A 26,334-nucleotide genomic window follows, 5' to 3' on the forward strand; every position below is an offset into this window, starting at 1 on the left:
GCCTTTGTGAGCTGAGTGTTCCGTCTCTGTTCTCTTTTTGCCCGCAGGTCTGTGTGAAGTCCCCCATTCCCTCTGCCCAAATCTCTTCCTCTGAAGCGGTCACCAGCGTGTGGAGCCTGCCCCACGCCCATCACCTGCCAAACCACGGCCTTTACCTGTGTCTTCCGGTGTTTCCCGTGCGACCCGTCCTGCGGGAGTGCCTCCTGGGCCACCCCAGAGTTCACACAGCGCTCAGTGGCTCCAATGGTGAAGATGACAAGGTCCAAGACTTTCCAGGCATATCTGCCTTCGTGCCACAGGACCTATAGCTGCATTCACTGCAGGGCTCATCTTGCCAACCACGATGAGCTCATTTCCAAGGTATGTGCATGACCTCACCTGCAGATGCTGGGTGGATGCCTCCTCCCCAGGGAGCGGAAGGATGCGTTTGCTCACACTGTGGGTCACTTGCTCTGGAAGTGCTTGGTCTTAACTGGTACTGCAGTTTTTGCTTGGAAAGTGGGCTCTCAGCCTAAAGGATCTATTTGTGAGCTGCTGTTTTTGTTTCAAGTGTTCTTGAAAATAGCTGTAGGAACAGGATTCAAAATTCAGGCCTCTGGAGTGCTTACAGGTGGTCTGTCTCTGCTCATGATACTGCCTCCTTCCTCTCATTTCTAGCTGTAAAACTGCACTAACTGATGGCTACGACTGTGTAAATTACTTTCCCGACTTTTCTTGTTCACATACGTACTTGTCAGCATAGCCAAAGGGTTGTTGCATGATCATGATTTGGAGGTGAAGTGTGTGGGGATGTTTTCCCTGCTAACCTCTGAACTATACTAAACAACACTAAAGCCCCTACTTAAGGAGAAGTTCTCTGATGCTTGTACTGAAATGTAAGATGGATTTCTGAAGCCTCATGAGTGGCTGCTCAAACCCTCATTTTTTTGCCAGTCTGCTACCAAGACACTTTGCGGTGAAGAAGCAAGGGATGGATTGTAGGATGTGCTCTGAGCAGGGGACGGTGGAAGGATTCTGTCCTGTCATCTGATTTGCTGATCACAAAGGCAAAGGTCTCTAGAATAAGCTACATTAAAAGCTTTCAGAGCCAGAAAGTCAGGGGCCTTTGATGCAGAGGGAGCAGGCCAGTAAGAGGATCTCTTTCTGAAGTGTGAAAACTAAACATTCTTGGAGTGTCCATTGGAGCCTGCAGTGCCAGCCTGTGGTCAGGCATCAGGTTTCTGGGTTTTGACTGCCTTGGCAATCAACTGTTCCATAGAGTTTATTCAGCTTATAAAATTTGTGTTCAGAAAAAACACACACGCCATAAGATTTATTAGCTGAGATGAGAGGAAATAGCTCTGTGAGCTGCGTGCGTGTGCAGCTTAAACCGGTTTAGCTTCTTGGAGCAGCCTTAAGAGGAAAGCTGGGATCACAAGGGACAGAGGTGCTTTGCCTGTTAGAAAGTGTGTAGTGCTTCCTGTATTCCTGTTTGCAAAGAAGATCCGAGAACATATCACCTTGCGCCAGTGGCATTTGTATTTATGGGGTCAAAACCTTAACGGCTGTGGAGGTCCCTTTGGACCTCTGAGTTGGGTCCTCAGACCCGTCTTCTTCCATTAGAAGCTTTCTCCTTCCTTTTTCTCTTGGTTGTTGCATGGGCCAGGTTGATGCATACCTCTGTGATGATGTCTCTTGTGCCAGACAATTGATTTTGAGTATTCTGATATGAATAATGCTGATTGCAGTCTGCTACTATTTTGGGTTTTGCAGTTTCTGGATAGACAGGCTTCCTATTGGGCCATCACCTCTGAGTCATTCTGGGACTCATGGGGGCTCCTCTTGTTCTGGTACAGCTGCAGTGGTTCTGAGCAGGACTGTCCTTGAGGACCACAAAGCCTCAGGCTTTTAAAGAGCAGAAGGTTGTACATTTCCTCAACAGAAAGAAGTTTTGAAATGTAAATGTCAACAGCAGTCTGTGCCCAGGTCTGGATATGAAATACATTTGACCTCTTGGATCAGCTGTGTGACTTCAGGCTCCTGTGCTCAACTGAGCTATCTGTACAATGAGGTACTCACTTCCCTGCCTTTCCTTTGGAAGGTTGTTACCAGCTGGATTCTGTGTTGGAACACAGAAGATGCTGTACTGGACAAAGAAGGTGGCTTGTTTTACTTACTGGTTTTATGGTACATTAGAGTTTGTGCTCTGCTTTATTTTGACATATCTGGGTTCCCAGCCATGGAAAACACAAGGCTGTGCATGCCCAGTGGTTTCATCTTTGATGTTTCCTTCCCCTCCTTGTTCCGTGTCTGTACTCCTTCTGGTCCACTGTGCAATGTAGCCAGTTTTGCAGCTAAGGAGCTTCCAGCAGGGTAATGCCATTGCTGCAGACAGCTTGGAATTTGAGCTTCTAGCCATTGAGGCATGCACAAACTACCCAAAAATGCTGACTGCTAAAGTATGGCCACGGAAGGGAAGGTATGAAAGCACAATGTGAGGCTCTGTACTGAATCATGGAAAGTATTAACTACAGTGTGCTACAGTGCTTGCTAGTGGAGCACTAGAGGGTCATGCAACTTGAATGCAAAGGGTTTGGGGTTTTAGGTTTTATTTCTCATAGTTGTAAACCTTAATAAGATACATTCTTTGTATAATTGAAAACCTTATGAAAGTAATTGTGCAATCATAATTCGTACAGCTGGCTATTAAACTGAACAGAAGGGCAGTCCCTGCCTCAAGGGGTTTCCAATATGTGTAGAAACTTTCCCAGGCAAACTTAAACAGTCATCTTTTTATCTGTTTGAGTTAGGTTTTAAACATCTCCCTGAGGCCTTCTGCAGTTCTTTCATCACAGCCTTATACATTAGCATCTGAGAACTCAGCAGTGCAATTGCCACGCTTGCTTTCCATATAAAAATGTGGCAAACGGAAGGAAGAAACAAGCACCATAAGGACTAGAAAGGGAGTGGGAGATTTTGTCAAACCAGTGTTTCTCAGTCTGCAGTGTATCTCATCTTGAACATGACTGTGTCACTTTAATCAAAACAGCCCAAATGACACCATCTTTGGAAACGTTTTCCAGAAAACAGGCTTTTATGTAACAGCAGGGTGTTGGTGATTTGGCTTGATGAAGTTAATTCCTCTATTCCTTTTGCCCCAAGTTGTGCAGAGACCGCATGAATGCTGTGCTGCTTTGCATGCCATGAGCTTCTAGCTCCTTTGGATACATCCAAGTTGCAGCACTGGCTCATGCTGTTGGCTGAAACGCAAGCTGGAGCTCGATCCCAGTATTACTCTGTGTCTGTCCATACTTTTCATCTCCAAATTTTCCCTCTTAGTCCTTCAGCACCTGTGTTAACTTACCCTGACTTCAAAGCATTTTGCTAGGACCGGGTACCTGAAACTCTTGGACAAATACGCCTTTGCAGGGCAGTTTTTTGCTTTCTTTTCTACTTCAGGAAAACCTTTTGCATTAAAATGGGTAGAAGGTTTCTCAATAAGCCATTGCTATTTAAAGCAAATAATCAATGCTGAGGCTTTTAAGAAAATCCAAAGCTGTTACAAGAAGCCAGTTACCAAGATGTTGTTGGATTGTCTGGCCAAGGAAGGTCTTACTGACTTAGGAAATATAAGTTGATCAGATAAATTGGGTGGCGTGAGTAACTAGTTTTCCTTTATATGTTCCTTTGGTGTCTGGGTTAGCATAAGTTGAGGTTCTTGTTCCCTTGTAGCAATGCATCATTTAAAAATCTGTGCCAAATTTAGCACACACTCTTGTTTCATTCCTTTTTCCAAAGCCTAAAGTGGACTGAGATACTGGGATCTCAACCTTACCCTGCAACACATTCCTGTGGGACTTGATGTCTTTGTTCTTCCTTTCCCCACCTGTACAATTGAAATGCTCCCGTTTCGTCCAGTGTGCTTGGAAGGTGAAGCTCTGGAGTAGGTACTGTCTGCTCTTATGAATTGGTACAGTGTGTCCTAATCCTCTTTGGCTTTACTGTAAAAACCAAAATACAATGCCAGGCAACTGTAGTTTAAAAGCACATTTCAATGTGTTCCGATTGCCAAAAAAATGAGTGAAAGGTACTTGTTTCTACATTTATCCTTCCCAGGCACAGCATCCCATGGTTTTTAGAACATATTTTCAATACTCAATGGCGGCAAAACCTCTCCAGGAAGAAGACAGAGGGGCTTTTCCTGAGAAATGTGCCTCTACTGGGGCCTGGGGGAACAGCTAACGTAATAGATGTTTAACAGTGTAAATAGCATCTTTTCTCTTTCTCAAAGTGGCAGATGTGGTGCTGGGTTCTACCTACTCTGTGTTCTTCAAACTCTGTCAGCCTTTTCTGTTTGAATTCATATGTACTTAGTGGCCAGTAGAAAAGGATGGGAACAAGAGCGGAAAGATACAGGCCAAGCACAGCTATGGTAGTGTCTTGGTTGCCGACTTTTTTTGCCATGGGAACAGTAATTTAGCAGAAATGTCCCTGACTATGGAAGTATGTAGAGAACGTCTTGTGGGCGTCCTGCAGTTTCTTTTTTTCATGAATTACTGTGATCCAACTGCTCAACATTATGCAGTGATGTATACTCTGAAGTTAGCCTAAGGCTTGCTGAGGGAATTTAATGTTTTCCTTTGATGTCTGCATGGGACCCTTGCTGAACATGAATATGAAATTCTTCAGCACAAAAGGCTGCAGCTCCTCCAGCACAGAGAATTTAGAAAAACTACATAACTGGTGTGTGCCTGACTTGCTCAGTCGGGGTTGGATTGTTAGCTAGGGAACACTTAGAAGCTCCCTTCTCTGTCTTCTCAGGTAGGAGCTGCAAGGTTTATAAGCAAACCTTGCTCCCAGTCATTGCTAGCCAGGGAAGCAGCTAGGTCACAGAGTGCTGGAGCCTGAGCTTGTTGGTTCAACAGGCTCTTGGTGAGCTTTATGGTATGCTGAAAGCATCAAACTTTGCTCCATGTTGCAAGCTGGGGATCCTAAAAGGGTTTTAAACTTTGGTGCTGGCTTTCAGAGAAGTTGTGGATGAATTCAGCTACTTTAAAGTACTTGATACACCATAGGTGAAGGAAGCAGCAGTTGTTGGGGTGGTGTTTTTTTTTCTGGGGGTGGTGTCCTTGTTTTTTTTCTGAGTACATGGGCAAGATAGTGTGTTATTTTCTTAGTGCTTTACTTCATGAACCAGTTGGTATTTGTATGTCAGTTTGCTTTGAAGACATGAAGTTGTGTGCATGCTCCCCCAGCTAGCAAATAAGCTAAAACAGTAATCCTAAAATTGTGATGTGGTTGTTTCAAAACTTTAATCTGATTGAAAAAGAAATCAGTGTCCAAGACTAGTCAGGTGTAACCCTGCATTTCCACCATAGGCAAAAGCTGTGTGTGGGGTGAGGTGAGTATTCCCTTTTCATGGGTAAAGTTACTACTTTTCATTACAATAAGATTTCTTCTTGCTTTAAAAGTAGATCTTGTTTCTTCCCAGCTTTAATTTAAGTTCCCAGCTTCATGGTAATGACCTCTTAAGGCCAGAAGGAGTTATCACATCATCCCATCTGACCGCCTCTAGAGCACGGGCCAGTGGATTTCGTTATGATTGCAACATGTTTTTCAGAAAGAGCATTTAGTCTTGATTTGAAGACTTCAGGAGGGAAAATTCACTGCTCCCTTTGGTCATTTTTTCCAGTGGTTAATCATCCTTACTATTAAAAATTGGAGACTGAATTTAGGTTTGTCTGGCTTCTGCTTCCCGTCATTGGCCATTATTTTCTTTCTTTTGCTAATGAAATGGATCTGTAGTACCTACTATTTCTCCCTATAAAAGGTTGTGGTATACAGTAACCGAGGTCACTTTGATTGTTCACTTTTTTCATAGGCTAAACAGACTCAACTTTGGCATGGTGCAATGTTATTTTTTCCAGTTCTGTAGAAGAGAACCACAAAAATTATACATCCTCTATGTTTTGACATCTTCTGAGGAATGGAAATGGGGCTGGTCTCATTCTTCCAGCCTCAGGCTCAGCAGTAACATCTTTGCAGTGTACAGATGTCATGATTGTATTAGTCTGACTGGCTCAGCACTGCACAGTAAGCTTTCTGTTCATTTACTTGCTGTTAGCTCTTTTTGCATTATCAATTTTATGCACATTATGAAAGCTGTCCAGCTTTTGGATCCTGCTTTTCAGCTCTTGTTCCCTAATGAATTGTCACTTTTGGATGTAATTCAGAGCTTGCTCTTAATTGCAGGTATTGCTAGGGTTCAAGCTGTAAGTGCTAAACAGCAAAGCAAGTTCCATGAGGAGTCATTAGAGTTGTTTTAGCTTCCCCTTCAACTGCTGTGAACTTGAGGTAAGGTAGCATGTAGTTCCTGGCATCCATGAAGTTTAGAGTTAAATGGAGATTGAGACAATTTCAGTTCTCAGAACAATGACTCATCTAAGTTGCTAAATGGTAGCCTTTTCCTTCAGTGTTTTGACCAGGAGATTGAGCACTGATTAGGTAGAGATGAGCTCTTGGAATCACATTCATCCCCAGGACCTCTACTAAGTAGAGTGGTGCTTGCTGGCCTTGCTGTCTCTGGCCTGTGTTGCAGCAGGGAGGAGGGGAGTGGATCTCAAAGGCTGTCATTTGAGTACCTCTCATCAACTCTGAGCAGCCTCTATTTGAGAGGGAATAAACAATCAACAATGCCCTTTTACAGGAAAAAGCCAGGATATGAAATCTGAGCTGTGTAACAAGTATTTGTAGTACCTATTCCATAGTACGGCTACTTAAATTAGATCTTTCTGTCCTGTGTAATTGCTTCCTCTGGGCCTTACCCTACAAGTCACTGCGGTGCCTCAGTGCCTACTGCCTGTAATGGGCTCTGAAGACAGTCAGGATCAGGCCTTTTATTTAGTCAGGATGTGGCTGTTTTTAGCAGAATGAGCCCGTGGTAATTTGTACCTCCTTGTGTAATTGTGTTTATACAGCAATTAATTGCTATGTGATTTTAAAACACTTAATTCAGTCCAGGGGAAAAAAAACAAACAAAAAGGAAAAAGGTAAATAATTCAAAACAGTTTAGAAATCCCTGTCAAGGACGAGGGAGAGGCTAAAAATGGATTTTTCTAATCCATCACTCGCCTCATGGAAGTAACTCTCCTTTCATCTGCTGCTTCCTCTGCCTTAGAATTGATGACCTGGGCATAAATAAAATATTGTTCCTATTTATTATCCAGGGAACTGCCAGGGATGAAGGACAGTGAATCATCAGGGGGGTTGCTGCAACTGCTGCAAATCCTGAGCAACTGGAGCATGGAGTTGATTAGGTTTGAGACTTCCTAGGTTTGCTGTGTCAGTTGCTGGTCCTTGCAGTTGGAAGAGGAGGAAATGCCAGCAGGGTTGGGGGCTTGCTGATAGGGTGAGCTGCCCTATGCACTTCTCATGCAGGTGTGTGCTTTTAATCTGATTTACAGCTTGAAGAACAAGCCCAGGAAAAAACACAGACAAGAGTCTCGAGCTGAGACCTCTGGTTTAATGTGTAATTCAGTCACACGAGCACAGGGGCCACTCTGGGGGGACTTTCATCTCCTGCCTCTTGGGAAGAAGACTGGCTTCTCAGGAGGAGTTCCTTGTGATAATTTCTATTGCAGTCTCATTTTATAGTATCAGAAAATGCTGTCAGAGGGCTTCATATCTGTTTTAGGGTAGCTGATGAAGTCTGCCAGCAAGAAGCAGATCTCTCTGAGACACTGGCACCTCCTGGAGTGGGGCCTCAGCATTGTCTGTTGGAGGTGTTTGGCCCGACAGTTTTTCTCCTCCAGCAGAACTGAAATGGCCAAGGAGTGAAGCTTGAGTGCACGAGCAAACTCCACCCAGAGTCTCCTCTCTTAAAATACACAGTGGTTTTGCATAGAAATCAACTGTTAGAATAAGTAGCAATAACAAATCTAGAAACTGAGACTGTCTTAACCTGGAATTTGAAGATATCCTGTGATCTCTCCTTTCAGCAGTGACTGTCATGGAAGGAATGAGTTACAATCAGATTTAGCTTAGCTGCTTGTAAAGTGTCTCGATTCCAGCTCAGTTCCGAGAGGGAGGCTGGTGGGAAATGAAGGTATGGGCACATGTGTGAACATGTGTCAGATCTATAGGAGGATGGGCATGCCCTGCACCCTGATGCGGCCAGGAGACCTCAGTGTCTGGGGACCTGTCCTCTGGCACACACATTTTTGTTTGACTTCCATAGAGGACACATCCACAGTGATAAAACAAATTTCAGTACCACAGTGCTTGTTTCATAGTAGAGACAAGCATTCAGAATTCAACAACAAAGGATAACTTTTGATGAACCTTCTCAGTGGTAAGGTGTGCTTATGGTGGCTTCATCTCACTGCAGTGGTTCTTGTCCACGGCTGCTGCCCTGGACAGATCTGCTGTTGCTGAAAAGCGAGTCTGCTCTTACTGTCACCATTGGTGCTATTGTGAGCTTAGCAGCTGTATTAATGGAATACAGTGTTCTACTGATAGTCACTGTTGTGCTGCAAATGAAATAACTTGTTGCATTAGCAGTTTCCATCTTCCACCCCAGTTCTGGTTTGTGTTATCTCTAAAACCCATGTAGTAGCAACAATTAATATGGAAAGAAAGGGCTTTACCCTTCCTGCTTCCTCTCCTGTTTAAAATGACTGTTGGATGCTTTGAGCTGGCATCAACCTACAGGAAGACAGCAATGCTCAAAAATGGGGCAGAAATTCCATAGGTGCTCCGGTGGCAATGGTAGCGTACACCCCACAAGAATATGATGACCTGGTCAAAGAACTTGATGCTAAATTGCCTCTGGTAGATCTTGAATTCTGGATCTGAAGTGGGGGCATGAGGCAGCCATCCACACTCACAGAAGCTGTGCTGCTCTTCTGCGCCTGCTCTGCCCAGTGCTGTGTTACTTCAGGAATGGATTTTCCTTTGGCAGTAGGAAACTGAATAGCAGAGGAAGGGAGCAGTTGCTCCCTGATGCAGAGCCCGTGCTCCCTGCTCTCCTGGGCTCCATGGCTCTTAGTCACACACATCTATCCTCCTGCTTGGGCTGCGGAGAAGAGAGGGATCTCTTTCCTGAAGCTGCTCTGGTTTTATGTGCCCGTAAATAAGTCAAGAGTAATTGCTTTTAGAAGTAAATACTACATCTGCTTTGTTTTCCCCAGTATTTGCATCCTTTTTCATCCTGAAGTCAAGTTTTGAAGTGGAACAGCAGCAGCTAGAGACCATCAAAATCACAGTGGCAACCCCCAGATATTGGGAAGTTTTATAGAAGTAATAAATTTGCTGTATTTCTTATTTGCCTTCAGTTGTTTGTGCCTTTAACATTCACATTTTGAAACTTTGCTTTGAAGTCTGGGGGCTGGAAACACAAAAGTAAGAGCAGAATCCAGGAGCTCAGTGTTTTAATAAGGAGGCTGAACAGTGCAGGGCTCACGATAACATGATGAGACTTAAGAGCATTGTGTTTGAACTGAGCCAAGGTCTGGAGGGAGGGAAGAGGACAGAGCAGTTTGCAGCAACTTTCTGAATTTTGACATGCTTTATAGAGCTTGGCTCAGGCTTTAGCTTAGCAGCATGGTAAGTTGTGTTAGAAATCTGTGCACTTGGGGAAAATCAAACCCCTCAATTTTGGCCAGTCTGTGTTTCCAAAATACTGATCCTCATTAATTGCAAGGCCTCAGAAGAGATCTCTCTTCTGCAGTTGGGATATAAAATTTCTCTTTGAACAAAATCTCTTGCTCTCTCCTCTGGTGACAATGGACAGTCATACTGCCACATGAATTAATAACTGGGAATTTGCTCCTGGATCCTGACCCATTTAAATCAGATTGTAGAGCCTGTCTGCCTGGGAGCAACACAGCCCCATCGGAGCATCAGTGTCACCTTCGTGTTGTGCTGATGTGTGTTGGAGAACCGCTTCAATGAACAGTACAGAGCGGTGTTCCATGGATTGCTTCTGATGGGATTGGGCTTCTCTACAGTCCTGCTTGTGTTCTGTCTTCCTGAGCAGCATCGATATGACAGAGTGTGCGTTGGATGTCCTTAGTGGTTCATGACACCTCTTCTTTGGCATTTTTTTGAAGTTTTGTCAACTGTGCTGATTTTTGTTAGTTTCAGCCCTAGAAACCTGTAAAGATGAGAGAATCTCACTGAAAACAAAGTCCTTATTAAAAAATTAAAGAAATAAAAATCAATTATTACTTAAATTTCCCTGAATTTTGAGCAAAGCTGAGTATCTTAAGGAAAGGGGGTGGGGAGGCTGGCATGAGGTACCAGAACACTTGGCTTTCAGAGCACAGCAGAGTCCATGACATGAAAGCTGCGTCAGTGCTGAAGGGCTCTTGTAGGTTTGAGTTGGGCTGAAGATGGGTTCAGCTGGTGGTGAGTGACAGCTAAATTTAGCCTCTTTCGAAAGGGGACAGAAGCATTGGGCCCAGCTCACGCAGCATTGCTTCAGTTGAAACAGTTCCAAGGGGTAAAGTTTCTCCTCTTGCACACAAAGCAAGAATTGATTCTTTCCCCATGAAAGTGGGATGTAGCAGAAGTGTAAGGTGCTTCAGTCACTGACAGTTTGCACCATTACATTGACCTTTTCCCTGACAACACCACCATCCAGCTTTTTCCAAGCAGCAGAGAATTTATTCCATGGGAGGCAGAGGTGATGCCAGCAGCGTTGCCTGCTGGTATTTTTGTGGGTGTGTGTTCAGACCTTTTGCACTGTCTGTCTGCAGTCTTTCCCCACCTATCCTGTGCACTGAAAGTGCTGAGTTGCTTCCCGTTAGGACAAAAGGCTCTTATCAGACACGTCTCGCTCCTGTTTGCATTGGGTGTATAGGGAATGAGGGGGTTGAATGAGCACCTGCTGCTGCCAGGATGCAGGGTGAAAAACTGTAATAACATCTCCATGAGAATAAACAAAAATGGAAGTAACATCTTTCATCTTTCCAGCCTGTGCATCTTCTTGCAGACTACATAACCTAAGACACAAACATGATGTAAAACTGCTTGGATGTAGCTGTTCCTACAGAGAAACACAACAGACTCATAGTTATTCACTCTGTATTTGCACAGCAGCAGAAACTGCTGGGAAATAAGGCCATGCTGAATTAATTGAATTACTTCAGAGATGAGTTTGGTCCACTAATTCCATATCAACTTTGGGCTTTAAATAGCTTTAAGGACCCATGTTAAAACTCAATTAAAACTCAGGAATGCAGTTGGAACAGGGTAAAGTCACATCTGTGCACAAGGTGGAATAATGGAACTGGTTCCCTTGACATGGGTCTGTATCCTGCATAATCAGAGCAAAATTGAATCTCAGTTTAATCTGATCACTGACTGGCCTTTCTGTGAGGAAGAACAAGATGGAATTAGTGAACCCCGAGGAGGTCTCTCTAGTATGTGAGGATACAGGGAACAAGCAATTGAACTCGTGCTCCCTTGGGAGAAATGTGAATGTGATGCAAGCAGATGGCTCAAGTGGCTCACACTGTCTAGGGGAGATCCCAGAACCTACAGCAGGTATTTCTGTAGTTCTGTTTTCCCAACTTCATTCCCACTGCACAGTGACTCTCAAGTAACCTCTGTAGAGTCATCATACACCTAGTGCTGTTACCAGGCATAGTGGTTCCTCTAAACTCATTGCAGGACTTATCTTGTTAATGAAATAATTATAGCCATAATTAACAGGGTTTGAAAGGTGCCATTAAGGCAGAGCTTTCTGTGTGATGTTGCCTGTTACGTGGAATAGCAGATGAGGGGAATTGGGATTAAGTGCTAGAGGGAGTAGGATGAGTGTGAGGAGAGCCTGTGTTTTGTGGTGTATGTGCAAACTCGTGTGCACTTGAGTTGACACCATGCTTTGATCATACTTGAAAGGTCTCCTCTCCCTTTTCAAATGGTATTTTATGAGGACATCTCATCCTTAGATGTTTAAGGGTTAAGTCAGCGGCAAGAATAGAGGAATCTTATAATCAGTGTTGTGCAAATGAATGTAGTAACTTAAAAACAAAAGTTGTGTGTCTAAGTGGGAAATAAGGGATAACAGAGCTATTTCTGAGCAGATGGAGTTTTCTGACACAGCTTTCAGTGTCTCTTAAACCTGGGAGGTTTTAATACTGTTTCTCTTACTCACTGCATTGCTCTGTTCCAGTGGGGACATCACGGGCCCAGAAAACCTGTCCTTTTTCTGAGGAGTCCAGATGACCGTGCTCAGTTGGCTTCTCCTCATGCTACTGCTTGGCATTGCCTGGGACGTGCCGACCGCTGTTGATCTCCGGCGGTAGCTTTGGGCCCTCTGTTCCTGTTCATGTCCTTGCAGTGAGAATTATTTGTAGCTTTCAAGTATGTAGCGTGAAGGGGCGCGCTCTGTTCCTTTTTCCTCTTGAAGCTCTTTGGGACCAGTTGCCTTTTCATTTTTGTTGTATTGGTTTGTTAAAAGGCTGCCAGCTGGATATAGGTAAGTGGGGGCTTTCTCTGCTGCACGCTGCAGAGATCATACATCAGTATGTAGCCATTTAGTCCTGGCAACTGCTTCCTATCTTTCCAGATGATTCCAGCCAGCTCTTTTTGTGTTTAGCCTATTGTCGAGTGCCATCACAAAGACTTGGGGTATTAATCCTGTCATCCGTTCAGCGTTTGGAACTGCTGAGTGGGCTGCACAGTGAATGAGAAGCTGTAGGTGCTAGGAAAAGGGGGTATGGTGTGTAGGTGTGTTTGGAGCACATTCAGAATCCGTGCCTTTCCCTGCACTGTTTGAATGTGACAATTTCCTTCTGTGTCTTCAGCAGTCCCCAGTAAGGGGAAAGCGGCAGTGCAAAGGTCTGATGGTGGTGGGAAGGCAGGCGGAACGTGAAACAGGCTGGAGTGATGGAGGGGCATAGCCGCTTCCCTGCACGCATGTGTGGTTGCCTGCGTGCTGTTGCTTCGCTGAAGAAGGCTCTGAAGGAGTCACATGTCTTGCTCAGAGCAAACAGAGTGGTAGATTCAGCATTTAGGATTGAGGCCAGAATATAATATAATGACTAAACCAACATGACAGCTCCCAAGGTCAAGGTTGTTGAATATATAAGGATTCAACTTTGAGTCTTGCAGGCTGAGTCCATCTCTAGTGAGCAGAATGTGACCACCACAAAGGAGCTGGCACTTCTTAGATGCTGGCTGCATGTTGCACTTCCTTCTGCAGCAGATCTGGTTTAACAGCATCTGTGAAACCCAAGCCCCCTATCCTGCAGACTGGCTCTCACTAGAGCTGCAGTTCTGCACTGTGCTTCTTTGCCAGCAAATTTAGCTTGAGAACTTTGTACTCTGAATGACTTGTGTCTGCCCCCATACTGTGATTATTAAGTAGTCTGTGTGATTGCCCTTTAAACTGGATCCATGATATGGTTGGTACAAGGAGGAAAAGCTATTTCCCTCAAACCCACCCACCCCCTGCCAAAGTATTTGTTTTTAAAAATAATGATTTCACAGATCTAATTTGGAATCAGCACAGCTGAGGAGGCCATAATGAGTGTAAATTGGGTGATAGGAACTTCTGAAACCAGAGCAGCTGCCAAAGGCATCTTAGCATGGAGCTTCTGCTGCAACGAGAGACAGCTTGGCAGGCAAGGATCTGCAGCCAAATAGCTGACTCCAGGCTTGTGGTTTCCCACCTGGGTGCTCAAATCAGCACTTCTTAGGCCCTGCAACTTTTAGATACCTTCATGCTGAGGAGAGCAGCCAGGGGCAGGGGAGGTTTTTGAAGGCGAGTAGTCAGGAGGAATAAGCCATTGTATATTACACATCTCAAAAGCTTGTATTGTATTTTAGAGGGCTCAGGAGGATGGGGAGGGAGAGTTTTGTTGCTGGCATATATAGATGTGTTTCCAGCCAGACGCTGAGCATTAGCAGTGCAGAGAAAACTATGTGCTTGGGCTTTCAGTGGGAAACAACAACAAAAAAATCCTTTCCATTTCTTTCATCTGGAAAGTGATGCCAGGAGCTGCTGTTCTAGAGAATAAGAAGTCTGGATTTATAAACACGCCTATGAGATGCACCTTTGAGTGTGCCTTAAGAAAATCTACATGGGGAAAATGCATAGCATAGAAAGTAGGTCTTACTGCTGTCACTGTTCAGTGAAAGCCAAGTGTGTTGTGGAAATCTCTGTGTGATTCTTAATAAAACACCAGCAAAACCAATGAAAAGGAGATCTGTTTGTGTACAAATACACCTGTTTCTTCTGGTTTCATAGTGCCCGTTGCAGCCTGTGCCAGAAGGAAAGGAGCATCTCCAGAAAAAGCAGAGGTTACAACACCCAGATAAAACCTGCCTGTGCTACCTTTATAAAGACACAGTCAGTTCAGCCTTGGGAAGAGCAGCTGCACTGGAGAGCTTGAGATGGTTGCCAAACTTCTCTCACTTTTTTTATATGATTTGCCAAATCCTTAGCTAGCTGGAGGGTGAATATTCAGACAGGCAGCAGCACTGAAAGCTGAGCACGGAAAAGTTCTGCTTGGGCAGGAGAGAATGAATGTGATTTTTTTGCAGTGACCACGCTCAGATATCTGAAAACACTGGCTTGAGCTGGAAGGAAGGGCACCTCTGAAAGGATGCTACTGTCCCTGGGGTGGGGAGCTTGAATAGTGTCCAGTGAGCCACAAACACAAAGCTGATGGGTTTGGTTTTGTTGTTTATTAAAGACAGGCCTTTGTACAGCAGTAATGGAAAATCCTATTTCTGTACCAATAAAAGCTTTGCTCTCTTGGTTGTTGTTATTGGCAAACTTAGTCACTTTGGTGTTTATGGAAAAGTATTTACTGTGAAGGACTGGATGGTTAACAAGCTTCATCTGCTTTCATTTTGCTTTGATGGCACACATGTTGTTGTGGGAACTTCTTATTCATTGCTGTCCCCCATCAGCAGTCCATCCTGCTAGGCTTCTATCTCTCTTCTGCAGCATGGATAGCTGATGCTCCTGCTGTTTGCTGTCATAAGGTAGAGCATTGCTTGGGTCTGGTTTGGACTCTTTTTCTGTCCTGGGGGCCATTGGCTTTGTGTCAGTTCCTACTTTACCACACAGGACGCTGAAACAATGCAGTGTGTGTTTTGTAACAGGCTAGACCTAGTTGGCATGTGGGGTATCAGCCAGCTGACAATAGCAATAATAAAGAACTTGAGTGCTGCAGAAGGATTAAAAGAAGCTTCTCTAATAAATGCAATTACACAAACATGCTTGAGCCATGTGTCCTGTTTAATTCTTTCCCAAGAAAACAGGCATTCCTCAGGGCACTGCTTTTGTCTGAGTGAAAGAGATAGCCAAGCGCCTCACAGGCATCCTCTCTGAATCCAGAGTGCCTGTTCTGTGCCCTGGGTGGCAACCAATTGCTGAGCTTCAGAGTCCTCTGAAGAATAGTTGTTCCTCCAGGACTGAGTCAAGTTTTTTGCCAGGCAGTGACTTTATAGCTGGCAGAACCCTTGCTGCCATTCAGACCTCACAGGCAGCTTTCGTTGCTGGCTGTGGCTCCCTGCCTGCACGCCCCTTGGTATTGTGTTTGCCAGAGGTGCCTTTGCTATGTAGTAGGGAGCTTTTTGCATATGTTCTTGCAATTTGGGGTCTTCCATGGGCCTTTGCCACTTCCGGAGAGTACCTTGACACCAAGAAGGGCACCAGGGTAAATGCTGTGACAGACTGTACTTGCTCTGCTGTCAGGGCAGGTTTAAATCACACCTTTAATGTGTTCTATTCTCTCCTGCTGGTGAGTGAATTTTCCATCTCTGCCTTTCACATGAACATGGTTCATGATGCAGAGAACATCTTAGAGGCTGTTAGCCCAGGCAGCACCCAAGAAGTGCTTGCTGGAGCTAATGGGTTGGTACCCCAGCTTTAGGCATTAGAACCGTTATCTGGAAACATGCAGCAGCCTTCCCAGTGTGGAGGAAACAGCTGGTGAATGCAGATATATGTGGACATAAGAACTGGGGTCCAGATCATCCACGGGCTTGCTGGCTCCCAGGCATGACTTTGACTTTGCTTCTCCATGAGGCTCTGTAGGGGTGAATCCGTAGGGCTCACAGAATGAGATGGCTTGGGAAGGGCAGGAACACCACAGATATTGCTTCATGTGATGTGGGAAGAGCACATTTGTGTTGCCCCAGGTTTAGGTTGCCCTTAACTAAATAGATGACTAGTGTTAGTGGTCCAGGGAGGGAACGGTAAAACCTTGAATGTTTATCTAGTCTCTCAAAACTCTGTCTCCCTGCTTTTAAGAGTGTTTAGCCTGAAATCATCACTCAGCTGTAGAAGCAGAGGTTTTAAGAAAATCATTAAATATTCCAAGGCTCCTGGTAAGGTGCAAGGTAAATGATGAAGTGGTCCAGAAGAGCTGCTCTTTGACTTTCCCAGCTCCTTGCATACATACGCTGAGATACCTCGTGATCTTGTATACAGAGAGCAACTGCGCTCTTGCTCAGAAGCACCAAATGTTTCATTCAGTGCATGCTTGTCAGAGCACATAAAAAGTGAAGGTAGCACTTGCTATGTGTGAGCCACCTCTTGTAAGCAAGGCACCGTGACAGGGTAATGTTACAGATGTGACACAATGGAGCCTTCTGGCTCATGGAAGTGTCCTGCCAGGCTGGTATTTCCCTGCTCTCTTTGAAGCACTGCCTTTTCATGGTGATGCTGTAAGATCCTGAGGAAACGTGTGGCAAAGAGGATGTGCCGTGACTCATAATTATCCGGTGTGGTTGCGTTGCTGTGTGGTTCTCTGTTGTCCATGTTCATCTCTATGCAATTGTATCTCATTGTATGTTTGGATCCACTCCCGAAGATCTCCCTGGCATCAGTGGGAATATGAAGGGCTTGCAGGCACCTCAGCAAGGTTAAGGTCTTTTGTAAGATCACTAGAGTAGAGGTTGTATTTATGTGCACAGCACCTTGCACAAATAGGTCACAGTCAGTTTGGTTCAGCATCCATCTGTGCGGTCTTCCTAAGGGGAGTTCACATGCTGTCATATGCAGCAGCAGTGTTTCCAAACTGTGGCAGTGCAGTGGGAAGCCTCTGCGAGCACCTTGGTTTAAAAAAGAGATCCAAATCAGTATTTGGCAGCAAGGCTGTGCTAGGGAGGGGTGAGGCAGTAGTGTGAAATTCATAAACAGAACTGAACAGGTCATAACAGACATTGCTGGGATATAAGAGAGAAAATGGCTTAACTCTTGAAAAGTACATTGGAAATGCTGGTAGTACCAGGTGAAGTTCCCGCTGGGCTGCCAGCATGCCTTGTGAAATAGGCAGGCGTTAGAATTGAAGGCAGATGATCCCTTCCTGACTGCAGGACAAGACCTCTGTTCATCAGTGCTCATCTCCTCCTGACACTTTGCTTTGTGCTTTTTCCATCTCGAAGACTCTAACAATGTGTGTTTCTCAGGCCCTGGCTAACAGTTGCTATAACTACCATTAGTGAAGCCACTTAGGGCAGGTTCTGGTTTAGCTTTTCTTCCATCAATCAGCCAACTGAATTTTGTTTTCTTGCCTTTCAGTCCTTTCAAGGAAGCCAAGGACGAGCATACCTCTTCAATTCAGTGTGAGTAGAACTTTGTACATGTCACCTCTACGTCTCTAAGGATAGATTTAAGAAAACCCTTGTGAAGAAGAAAACAAAAGGATAGTCTTCCTCTAGAAAACCTCTGCCTAAGCCTTGGGAGCTTGCTGAAAATGGTTGGAGAAGGAGGCAGGAAATAACACTGATTCATATTTGATTTCATGTTGAGGTTTCAGATAAGCAGCTAGGAAAAGGTGGTTTTGTCATCATCAGGTTGAGAAATAAGAGCTAATGTATGAGTCATTCTCTTCTCAGAGAATGTAGTTGGGCAAAATAAATGTAGAGAATAAATTGTATCTAAATCTGAACTTACTTTTTAGAGCTAGCATAAAGACCAAGTGTAATTTTCCCAATAACTGAAAATAGTTTTGATGAGATCACTGCTGGGATGCCTTTGAGAAGAACTGCTGATTTCAGTTACAGTTTTCGGTTTTCCATTTGGGAAAGTAAAAGTACCATTTTCTCAATTTGAAAATGAAAATCTTTCCCAAATGCATAATTAGTGCAATTTACTAGAATGTTATTAATGTTCTCTTCAAAGCTTTGTAGAACTTTCAGATGAATAAAAGATTTATTTCACCATTTTCATTCTATTCTGAAAATGCAAAAGATCTTCATTTTGGTACTTGGTATCCTGAACCTCCTGCTTATGTTTTCAAATACTGCATTAAAATTGCTGTCAACTTCAGTGCAGCATTTTGATGTGCAAAGACTCACTAATAGGGAGCATCTCTCCTTTGTCCACAGAGTTAACGTGGGTTGTGGCCCTGCAGAGGAGCGGGTGTTACTAACGGGATTACATGCGGTTGCAGATATTTACTGTGAAAACTGCAAAACCACACTGGGTTGGAAATATGTGAGTATCACTGTAATTTTTCCTGTGGACATCTTTGCTCCAGCCCTTTCTGAAGGTGTGTGTCTGGTAACGTGGTCTCACGGAAAGACCATTAACTTGGGAAGCAGAAATGCAGGTTCCGGTCTGTAGCCCCATCTTTTTTCCTTTCTGTGTTTTCTTTTCTCTCCTGTCTTGTGTTTGTTGCATTCATTCAGAGCAGGAGCTCTTTGTGGCTAATGTATGTTTCTTACTAAGAATATACACTGTGGGCCTGGTTGTGGTGGGTGTCCCTTAGTGATACTTAATATAAATGTGAGGATAACATCAGTCAGACATGTGGTTCATCTTGTCTTTTTTCCCAGACAATACCAGAATAATAGAATGATCCATATATTGTTAATCCTGTGTCCTTCCCACTGGAAATGTTGGTCATGAGTTTATTGAACATGAGCTTGTTTATTTGCTGTCTCTTGCTCTTCATAAATTTGGTTACCTTCAAATAAAGGCTTATGCTACAGTCCAGTTTCTGCTTCAGGAGGCACACAGCAAACTTGTTTGTCAAAACATTTTGACCAGTGTCTAAACACAGCATAGACAGAAATATTCTTTATTCTATCTGGCCTCTGAACAGAAATACTCTTTAATAAATCAATTGAAAGGCTATAAAAAGTAAAGCATCAATAATTGATGCGGTAGGAATCCATGCAGAACCACCGCATGGCTCTCACAAATGGAAAAGGACACTAAGTGCAAAACTGAGGTTACTGTAAAACAAAACACAAAATGTTGTAAACATAGCAGTAAGCTCAAGCCTCCAGTGGCGTTTTTCCAGGTGCATTACAGAACACCTGAGCAGAGCTGAACTGCTTTTGAGGATGCAGCCTCAGTAATGGGAGTCCCTCCCAGTTGGAGATCCCACAGACTTTTTCTCTTCTGCAGTTCTGCAGTGGTGAAGCATTGTGTGTCCCTGCAAGCATGCATCTGTGTAGGGTGAGTCCTTCTTGTCGACTGGTGCCCGATTGCTCCATTTCCACATGAAGTTTCCACCTGGAGTTTTTCACGTCAGAGACGGGTGGGTTTTATCACTGATGATTCCTAAATCATAGTTCAAGGAGCAGTGGCCATTGGCCTACAGGAGGCTGCACATTCACGTGGTGCCGATTGTTCCTTTTTCCAGCCTGTAAAGATGCCTAGAAGCAGGATTTAAGATTCTTCCAGCATACTTTTCCTGAAAGCCAACAGGAGGACCTGCACTTTGAGCATTTTACTCTGTAGACAAGGCTAAGACTTGTACCAGCATTCCTGGATCTGATCTGTAACTGTGCATTTACCTTCAGATATCATCTTGATCTCATTCCTTCTCCGTTTGTTTTTAGGAACACGCTTTTGAAAGCAGCCAGAAGTATAAAGAAGGCAAATACATCATTGAACTAGCTCACATGATCAAGGATAATGGCTGGGATTGAATGGGAAGAGCCCAGCCCTACCAGCGTGTAAGAGAATGCCATCCAACCGAACATTATATCCAAGAGTGAGAGAGTGACTGAACGCTTGGTTCCATGCATTTAGAGGCTCTGCAGTTTGGGAGCATCTTCACACCCTTCTCCATCTTTATCGGTGACTGGCCTCTAAATTTCTGTCTCTCTGTCTCTTTGCTTTGTATCTGTTTGTGAGTTGACCCTGGCTGCTTCTCTCTCTGTTCTGGCGTTGGCTAAGAGAATGCACCGAATGCCCAACAGCCATTCCATGTTGACGAGTGCTTGAGTACAAACTGAAGTTGGCTCTGTGGTGGCATTTTATCAGAAGGTCTCGGTGCGAGAGGAAGACCCGAGTTTTGGGCAGGAGAAGGTGATAGGGGGTGGGGAATGGGCCCAAAGGGAAGTCGTCAGAAGTTGAAGCTGTACTTCTCCTTTAAGTCCTGGTTAACCAAGGCTTGAAACTATCTACTTGTCTAAATGGACAGAAAAATACCTCACGGCTGCGTTCTCTCCAAGTGATAAAACCGCTGCTCCGTCGGTGGAGCTTCAGTCTACGCTGGCTGAGCACAAGTCATGAGCAGTTCCCCCCGCAAGCTGATTGCAAATCTGTGTTTTGTTTGCCATTTATGAACTTGTCTTCTTGGGGGGAGGACGTGAAGGCTGGAGAGATTCCCTGCCTCCCGTTTCTCTCGCTGGTTCAGGGTAGGTAGGCCAAACATCCCAACAGAACACAGCTGTGGGGAGCATCCTCACTGCTGGAGAAACCAAATCCTGACTCTTGACCCTTCAGACAGGAGGAGAAAACCACTTAAGGCACAAGGGGGCTGGAGCTGCAGCTTAGGAGGTATGACGGGGGGAAAACCAGCATGTGTTAGGCAAGAAAGAGGAAATCACGTAGAGGAGGATGGGGACAAACTTAGTAACACAGGGTACTTTTTGATTTCCTGGCCTCCACTGAGCATCCCTGGGGGTCTTTTACCAATCCTTCATGAGTGCAAGTAGGAAAATGCTGTTACAGAATCTGTATCTTAAATCCCAGGCCACAGCCATCAGCTCCACTCTTGGAGCCTGGCAAAGAACTGGTGTGAGTGTGGGGAGAGGAGGGAGCAGAGGAGCCTGGTGGCTGTAGCGGTGTTGCACAGGTGGATATTTCAAGCCATGAGGTATCCTCCCCGAAACCTTCCTCCCTTTTCCCACTCCCAGAAGCCTGTTGCAGGCACAGTGGGAATGGGAAAGAAAAAAAGAAATTCAACCCCTGGAATTGTCTATGCCTTGGAATTCAAAGGGAAGGGGTAAGTGTGGGCATCACAACTGCAAGGGGCAAGTCCTTCCCATTTTAATGTTTTCATTTTAATTACTGTGGACCTTCCCGTGGTGGTCAGTGGGGAAGGAGCAGTGTGTGTGTGAGAGGGGAGCTGTGTTAGACATAAATGACAATGTGAGGTTTGCTCTGCAACAGTCCAGCCAGTATCTGGTGCATAACTACAGCCTATTTAACTGCGTTAGTTTTGTCTCTCCGAGTGAATTTTCTTTTTGTTGGTGGAATTTTTTCAAGTAGGTTAATCCATTGGGGGAAATCTTTCTTAATCCAGAAGGAAAGAGTATTGTGCAGGGGTGTGTAACTCCTTATGAAACTGAAGCTTTGGAGCTGTAATCTGTTCCCACTTGCCCCCACCCCAGGAGACTCTCAGTTGGCTGGGGGCAGCAGGACGGAGGGCTGGTGCTGAGAAAGTAATTTGCTGTTAAATGAAGGGGATGTGAGCAGAGATGCTGCCTGGGGATCAGGGTGCAACTTACGTGTTGGGTCTTTGTGCTGAAGCCCAAACCTGGTGGCCCATCTAAGCAAAGACCAGTTTTTCTCTCAAACCACTTTCTTTCCAGCCTTGGAGAGAGAAGTGAGATGGAAGCTGGCCACGGCTCCTGCAGGGGATGGGCTTTGCTCACTTTGTGGCTAGCCTGTTAGGAGGTGGCTTCTGCCTTCACCCTTTCTGCTGGGGCTGTGTAACAGTTGCTTCACCTTTTGTTTCTGATGGTCTCTGCTTCCATCATCCACATTGTCTTCAGTGATAAAAATCTAATAGCAGTCAACAGTTCTGCAGTACCCTCGATCTTGTTGACTTTGGCACTGACCTGGTCCCATTTTCCTGTCCTTTGGTTGGTGATCCGGGACAATCTATTGGGGTCTAACTAGTGGGAAGTAACTTGTGTTCTGTGAAGGTCTCTTCAGGTCTCCCCAGATAAGCAGCCTTCAAACGGGTCTGGTTGGAGCTGGGAGAAGTAAGGGATAACCCCAAATCCTTAAGATGAGGTTGAGAAGAACACACAGGGGCTCAGGGTTTTATGCTGGTATTTAGATTGATTGCATATAAAAAAGATATAAAAGGTAGGCCTGTCCAGAGGACTGCTCTGAGAAAGAACAGTTACTACAGAAAGGTACCAGATATAAATGTTTTTATCCATATATGTGGGACAAGAAAGGATGGGGATCCATTGGAGCAGGCTGGTTTTAACTGTTCAGAGGGGTTGCACTTCAGTGGCAACCAGTCTAAGCTTGAACGCAGCAAGGTCTTAATCTGGTTTTAATTAGTTTTGTCACATCAGCATCCACAGATTCACACTTGCTGAGAATCTGTCCTTAAGCCCTGATAGGGGCTGTGTCTGTGAACATCCTCAGTGCACCCAGATACTTATGGATAGAGTGACTTTCATACACTGTACAGGGAGATAAGGAAAAACAGGCTTGTGAAGCTCATTGGCTTCTCTACTGTGTGTCCACTGAATATGAAGTACTTTTTAATCCGCTGCTAACTCATCTGTTACTTGCTGTATTAAGACACATGGCGGTATTGGGAGCTGGTGACCAGACAGGATGACAAGATCTGTGTGCTGGTAGCTGCCACAGTCTGCGTGGGCTCAGGTGATGACTGGTAGGGTGATCTATTCAGAGCATAACCAAAGAACCTCAAGAACCTCGCTGTCTGCATCCTTGTGGCCCTGTGGCTTGTCTGCAGCCTGTTTGTTACTATCTGGGATGCGCAAGGTGGGACCATTGTTTCCAAGCTGGAGATGTGGCCCCTGGAAACTGCCTCCTTGGGCAGGCAGTGCCTGAATGGAGAGCACCAAGTGCCCATGGTGCTGCTTCCCGTGGGTGGTATCCTCGAGAACACACGAACAGCAGTGAGATTTGCTTTTATTTTATGTGGCAGCCTCATCTCTGGCAAGCTGCATGGACCCTTGAGTTTACATGACCCCATCCACCCCAAAGCTCAGACTTGAGCAGGTGTTAAATTGTTTTGCTGTGGTGGATTACCTGGTGTGAAATCCTGACCCCTGTAATAAATATTCAGATAATAATATATAAAAAGCAGGAAAAAAAGAACCATTATCTTGTGAAATACACTCTTGTAAATAATATTTAATTTAAAAAAAAATAATATATTTGGTGCTGTTTTCTCAGAGTCCCTCCCTGAGAGCACTTTTCTGTTGTTTATAAATGATACTGTTTCCTTCTGTATTTGTTGGAAAATATGTTTAAAGGGAAACAAAAAATCCTAATACACGTTGTCCTCTGAGGTTGACCCATTTTTCCTCTGGAGGTGGCAGGAGAGGGGAGCCATTCCCGCTTCCATCTGGCAGAATTGGTCTCCAGTGCAGGCGATGGCTGGGTGAGGGCAGGAGCTGATGTGTGGGATGGGAGGTAGGTGCAGGCGCCTGGGGAATGCTCCGGTGTCTGCAGTTCTGTGCTGGAGCAGCTTTTGTGGTCCGGCAGCCTGAGCCCTGGGTCACCTCGTGCTCCCACAGCAGGTGCCAGGGAGGCTCCACCTGGGCACAGCTTTCTTGAGGAGGAGACCTGGTTTGTAGGATCCGGGCCTGAAATTTTCTCTTGCACCAGTATTGGCTGGAGTGAGGTAGATACCAAGGCTTAGAAACCAGGCTTGGGTGTAAGCTGCAGCCTCTGCATTGCTGTTCCGGTTGCTTGGGGGCAGCAGGGATGGAGGGTGGAGATTTTTAAGTAGCTGTTGTTTTTAAACTAGAAGTTCAGTCTTTGGACGTGGGTCCTGGTTTTCTCTTGGATTCTTTCCTTGTTGTTGGTTTGTTGTTTGTTTGGGGTTTGGTTTTTTGTTTTACTTTAAACCAGGCTGCTACATCCCAGACTAGAGTAAAAGTTTACCTCTGGCAGGAAGGGGGAGTTTGTTTTGTTTTCCTTTCTGTCTTTAACTTCCCTCCTTCTCCCCCTTCTTTGTTTTTATTTCATTGAGTCTCTTGTTTATCCCAAAGTGGACCAACAGCACAAGCCACTGAACTGTGTTTTGCTGAGCAAGGAGCTGGTTTCAGTGCTGAGCAACTCTTGTTGCACGCTCCTCAGTTCTCTGGGTTTGGTGCACATGATTTAAGAAGATACAAGAGAAAAGCCACGAAATCTGTTGTTCTTGTGATGATCAAGCAAGAACCTTCTCTGCCTGCAGGTTTCTAACTGGTGTGTGAGTGCTAATCATGCATTTCACTGCACCTCCTTGTTTTGGGAGGAGCATCATGTTTCATGTGAACCAGTTCTTGGATGAAGAGGTGACACCCAAGACCCAGTTGGGTAAAGAGGTTGGTGAGATCCAGAGCTCAGCTCAGTGGGAAGCAGCTCTTCTCACCGAGTGAGAGGCTCAGAAATGAAATGTTCAGAAAGAATTGTTTTAGCTGGAGGTTTTGCAGGATCCTGTTCAAAAAGAGGGGAAACAAAATCATCTCGAATTCAGAAACAAGAAACCAACATATTTAAACGCAAGCAGAATGGCATTGTGTAAGGTACAACCACAAATAAGCTATTCTCATAGTTGCGAACTGTGTGTATCCTTTGGTTTGTTTTTCATAAGGAAATGGGAATGCTTTCCCCACTGACAAAGCTAAAGGACAATATTTCCAATACCAGCCTGTCTATGGATGCTCTTGTGTTTACAAATTGTGTATAATTTTATTTCTTTGATCTTCATTTTTTGGTTGGTTTTGGTTTTTTTGCATATTCTTTCAGGTCATTTGCTTCAGTAAAAAATGCAACCGTTTGTTTTCAAAGAGTTGGGTTTCACCTTCTCATGTGTTTGTACCTTGTACATAGTTCTTCAGTATTAGAGGGAGGCTATTGTTTGTCATATTTACAATATGTGGTGGTGCTCATTTGAGGAAATAAAATTTTCAAGTACTAAACCTGCTGCTCCATGTGTCTGTTGGAATCCCCTGTGCTGGGTGCAAATGTGGCTGCTCACGAACTGTGGCATCTAGCTTGAAAGGAGTCAATTTATCCTCTTTCCAACACCTGCCAGCGACCTGGCACAATCACTGCAGCACCTGGGGACTGTAGTCATGGGCATGGATCCCACTGAGCTGAGCAAAGAGATGATGTGGAGCCCCTGAAGTTTAGGATTGAGTACACGAGGAACCCACAAATGGAGCAGGAGACATTAAACTGTTTCCCATGGATGAGGGGTTTTGTCAGCACTGTTACGTGGCAGCACCCACTACAGTAGAATGGATCAAGTGTTCCCTGTGAGGGTGCTGAGGCGCTGGCACAGGGTGCCCAGAGAAGCTGTGGCTGCCCCATCCCTGGCAGTGCTCAAGGCCAGGTTGGACACAGGGGCTTGGAGCAAGCTGCTCCAGTGGAAGGTGTCCCTACCCGTGGCAGGGGTTGGAGCTGGATGAGCTTTAAGGTCCCTTCCAACCCAAACCCGTCTGGGATTCTATGAAGAAATTCCCTATGGCCAGAAAACCACCGTGGGTTTGGAAGGTTTGCTTGTTGGTAAAACTCACTTCGTAGCACCCTGTCTTGTTAAGGCATATGGCAGGAGATGCCTGTTACGGGTAAATCAAAGCTTTGGTAAAGCTGTCTGGCACGTTTGGGTGTTTGCAAGTCAAGCATCCACTGCAGGAGTTCAGCAAACAGGATTTTCCTGGTTGGATCCACACTAGTCCTGAAGCAATGAAAATCTGTGTGGGAAGCAGAGCTTGTGCTTTGGAAGGAAGGAGGGCATGCAGGGAGAGTGACCCTTCAATACTAAAATACAGAGCAGTTCCATTGAATAATGGAGGGAGCTTGTCCACCTCGGCTACAGGCTGTGACATCTCTGCCCATCACTTCTGCTGGCTGCAGCTGCAGCCTGCCACTGCTCACCTCATCTGGCAGCACTCACTTAAACACCAGAATGCCTCCTCTGCTCCCAGGTGATCGGGGTGCAGCTTTCCAGGGTCTCTGTGCCTGCAGCTCAAAAATCCATTTTCCAAATGGAAGCAGTGTTTTATTTGAGGTGGTTTGGGCTGAGCTGATGCAATCCCTCTTCATCCCAGTGCTGAAGACGGCTGGGACCTGTCCCCATGCCCTGTGCCAGTGCCCGGCCGTGCCCTGTGCTGCCACAGGCTGGCTGAGCGTCCTTAATTCCCCACGTGTCTGCAAAA

The 26,334-nt window shown here is 45.1% G+C and overlaps 1 protein-coding gene across 1 annotated transcript; it reads left to right on the forward strand.

Annotated features, from left to right (window-relative positions):
* Window positions 1-25,092, forward strand: YPEL2 (yippee like 2). The gene is made up of 4 exons (XM_057410189.1): window positions 1-360; window positions 17,525-17,568; window positions 18,334-18,442; window positions 19,798-25,092. Exons 1-4 carry the CDS (start codon window positions 244-246, stop codon window positions 19,885-19,887), a joined length of 360 nt encoding a protein of 119 aa, XP_057266172.1. The 5' UTR covers window positions 1-243; the 3' UTR covers window positions 19,888-25,092.
* The last annotated feature ends 1,242 nt before the right edge of the window (window positions 25,093-26,334 follow it).

The sequence above is a fragment of the Pezoporus wallicus genome, unplaced genomic scaffold, assembly GCF_028554395.1.
Source record: "Pezoporus wallicus isolate ANWC-B61680 ecotype Strahan unplaced genomic scaffold, APGP_CSIRO_Pwel_v1 contig_8269, whole genome shotgun sequence".
NCBI lineage: Eukaryota > Metazoa > Chordata > Aves > Psittaciformes > Psittacidae > Pezoporus > Pezoporus wallicus.

Bases quoted from the DNA above. Each gene is read 5' to 3' on its own strand.
- YPEL2 (XM_057410189.1), top strand. From the start codon at position 244: ATGGTGAAGATGACAAGGTCCAAGACTTTCCAGGCATATCTGCCTTCG. The intron at 17,569-18,333 runs GTGAGTAGAACT...CTTTGTCCACAG, and splicing joins GCATACCTCTTCAATTCAGT to AGTTAACGTGGGTTGTGGCC. The intron at 18,443-19,797 runs GTGAGTATCACT...GTTTGTTTTTAG, and splicing joins CCACACTGGGTTGGAAATAT to GAACACGCTTTTGAAAGCAG.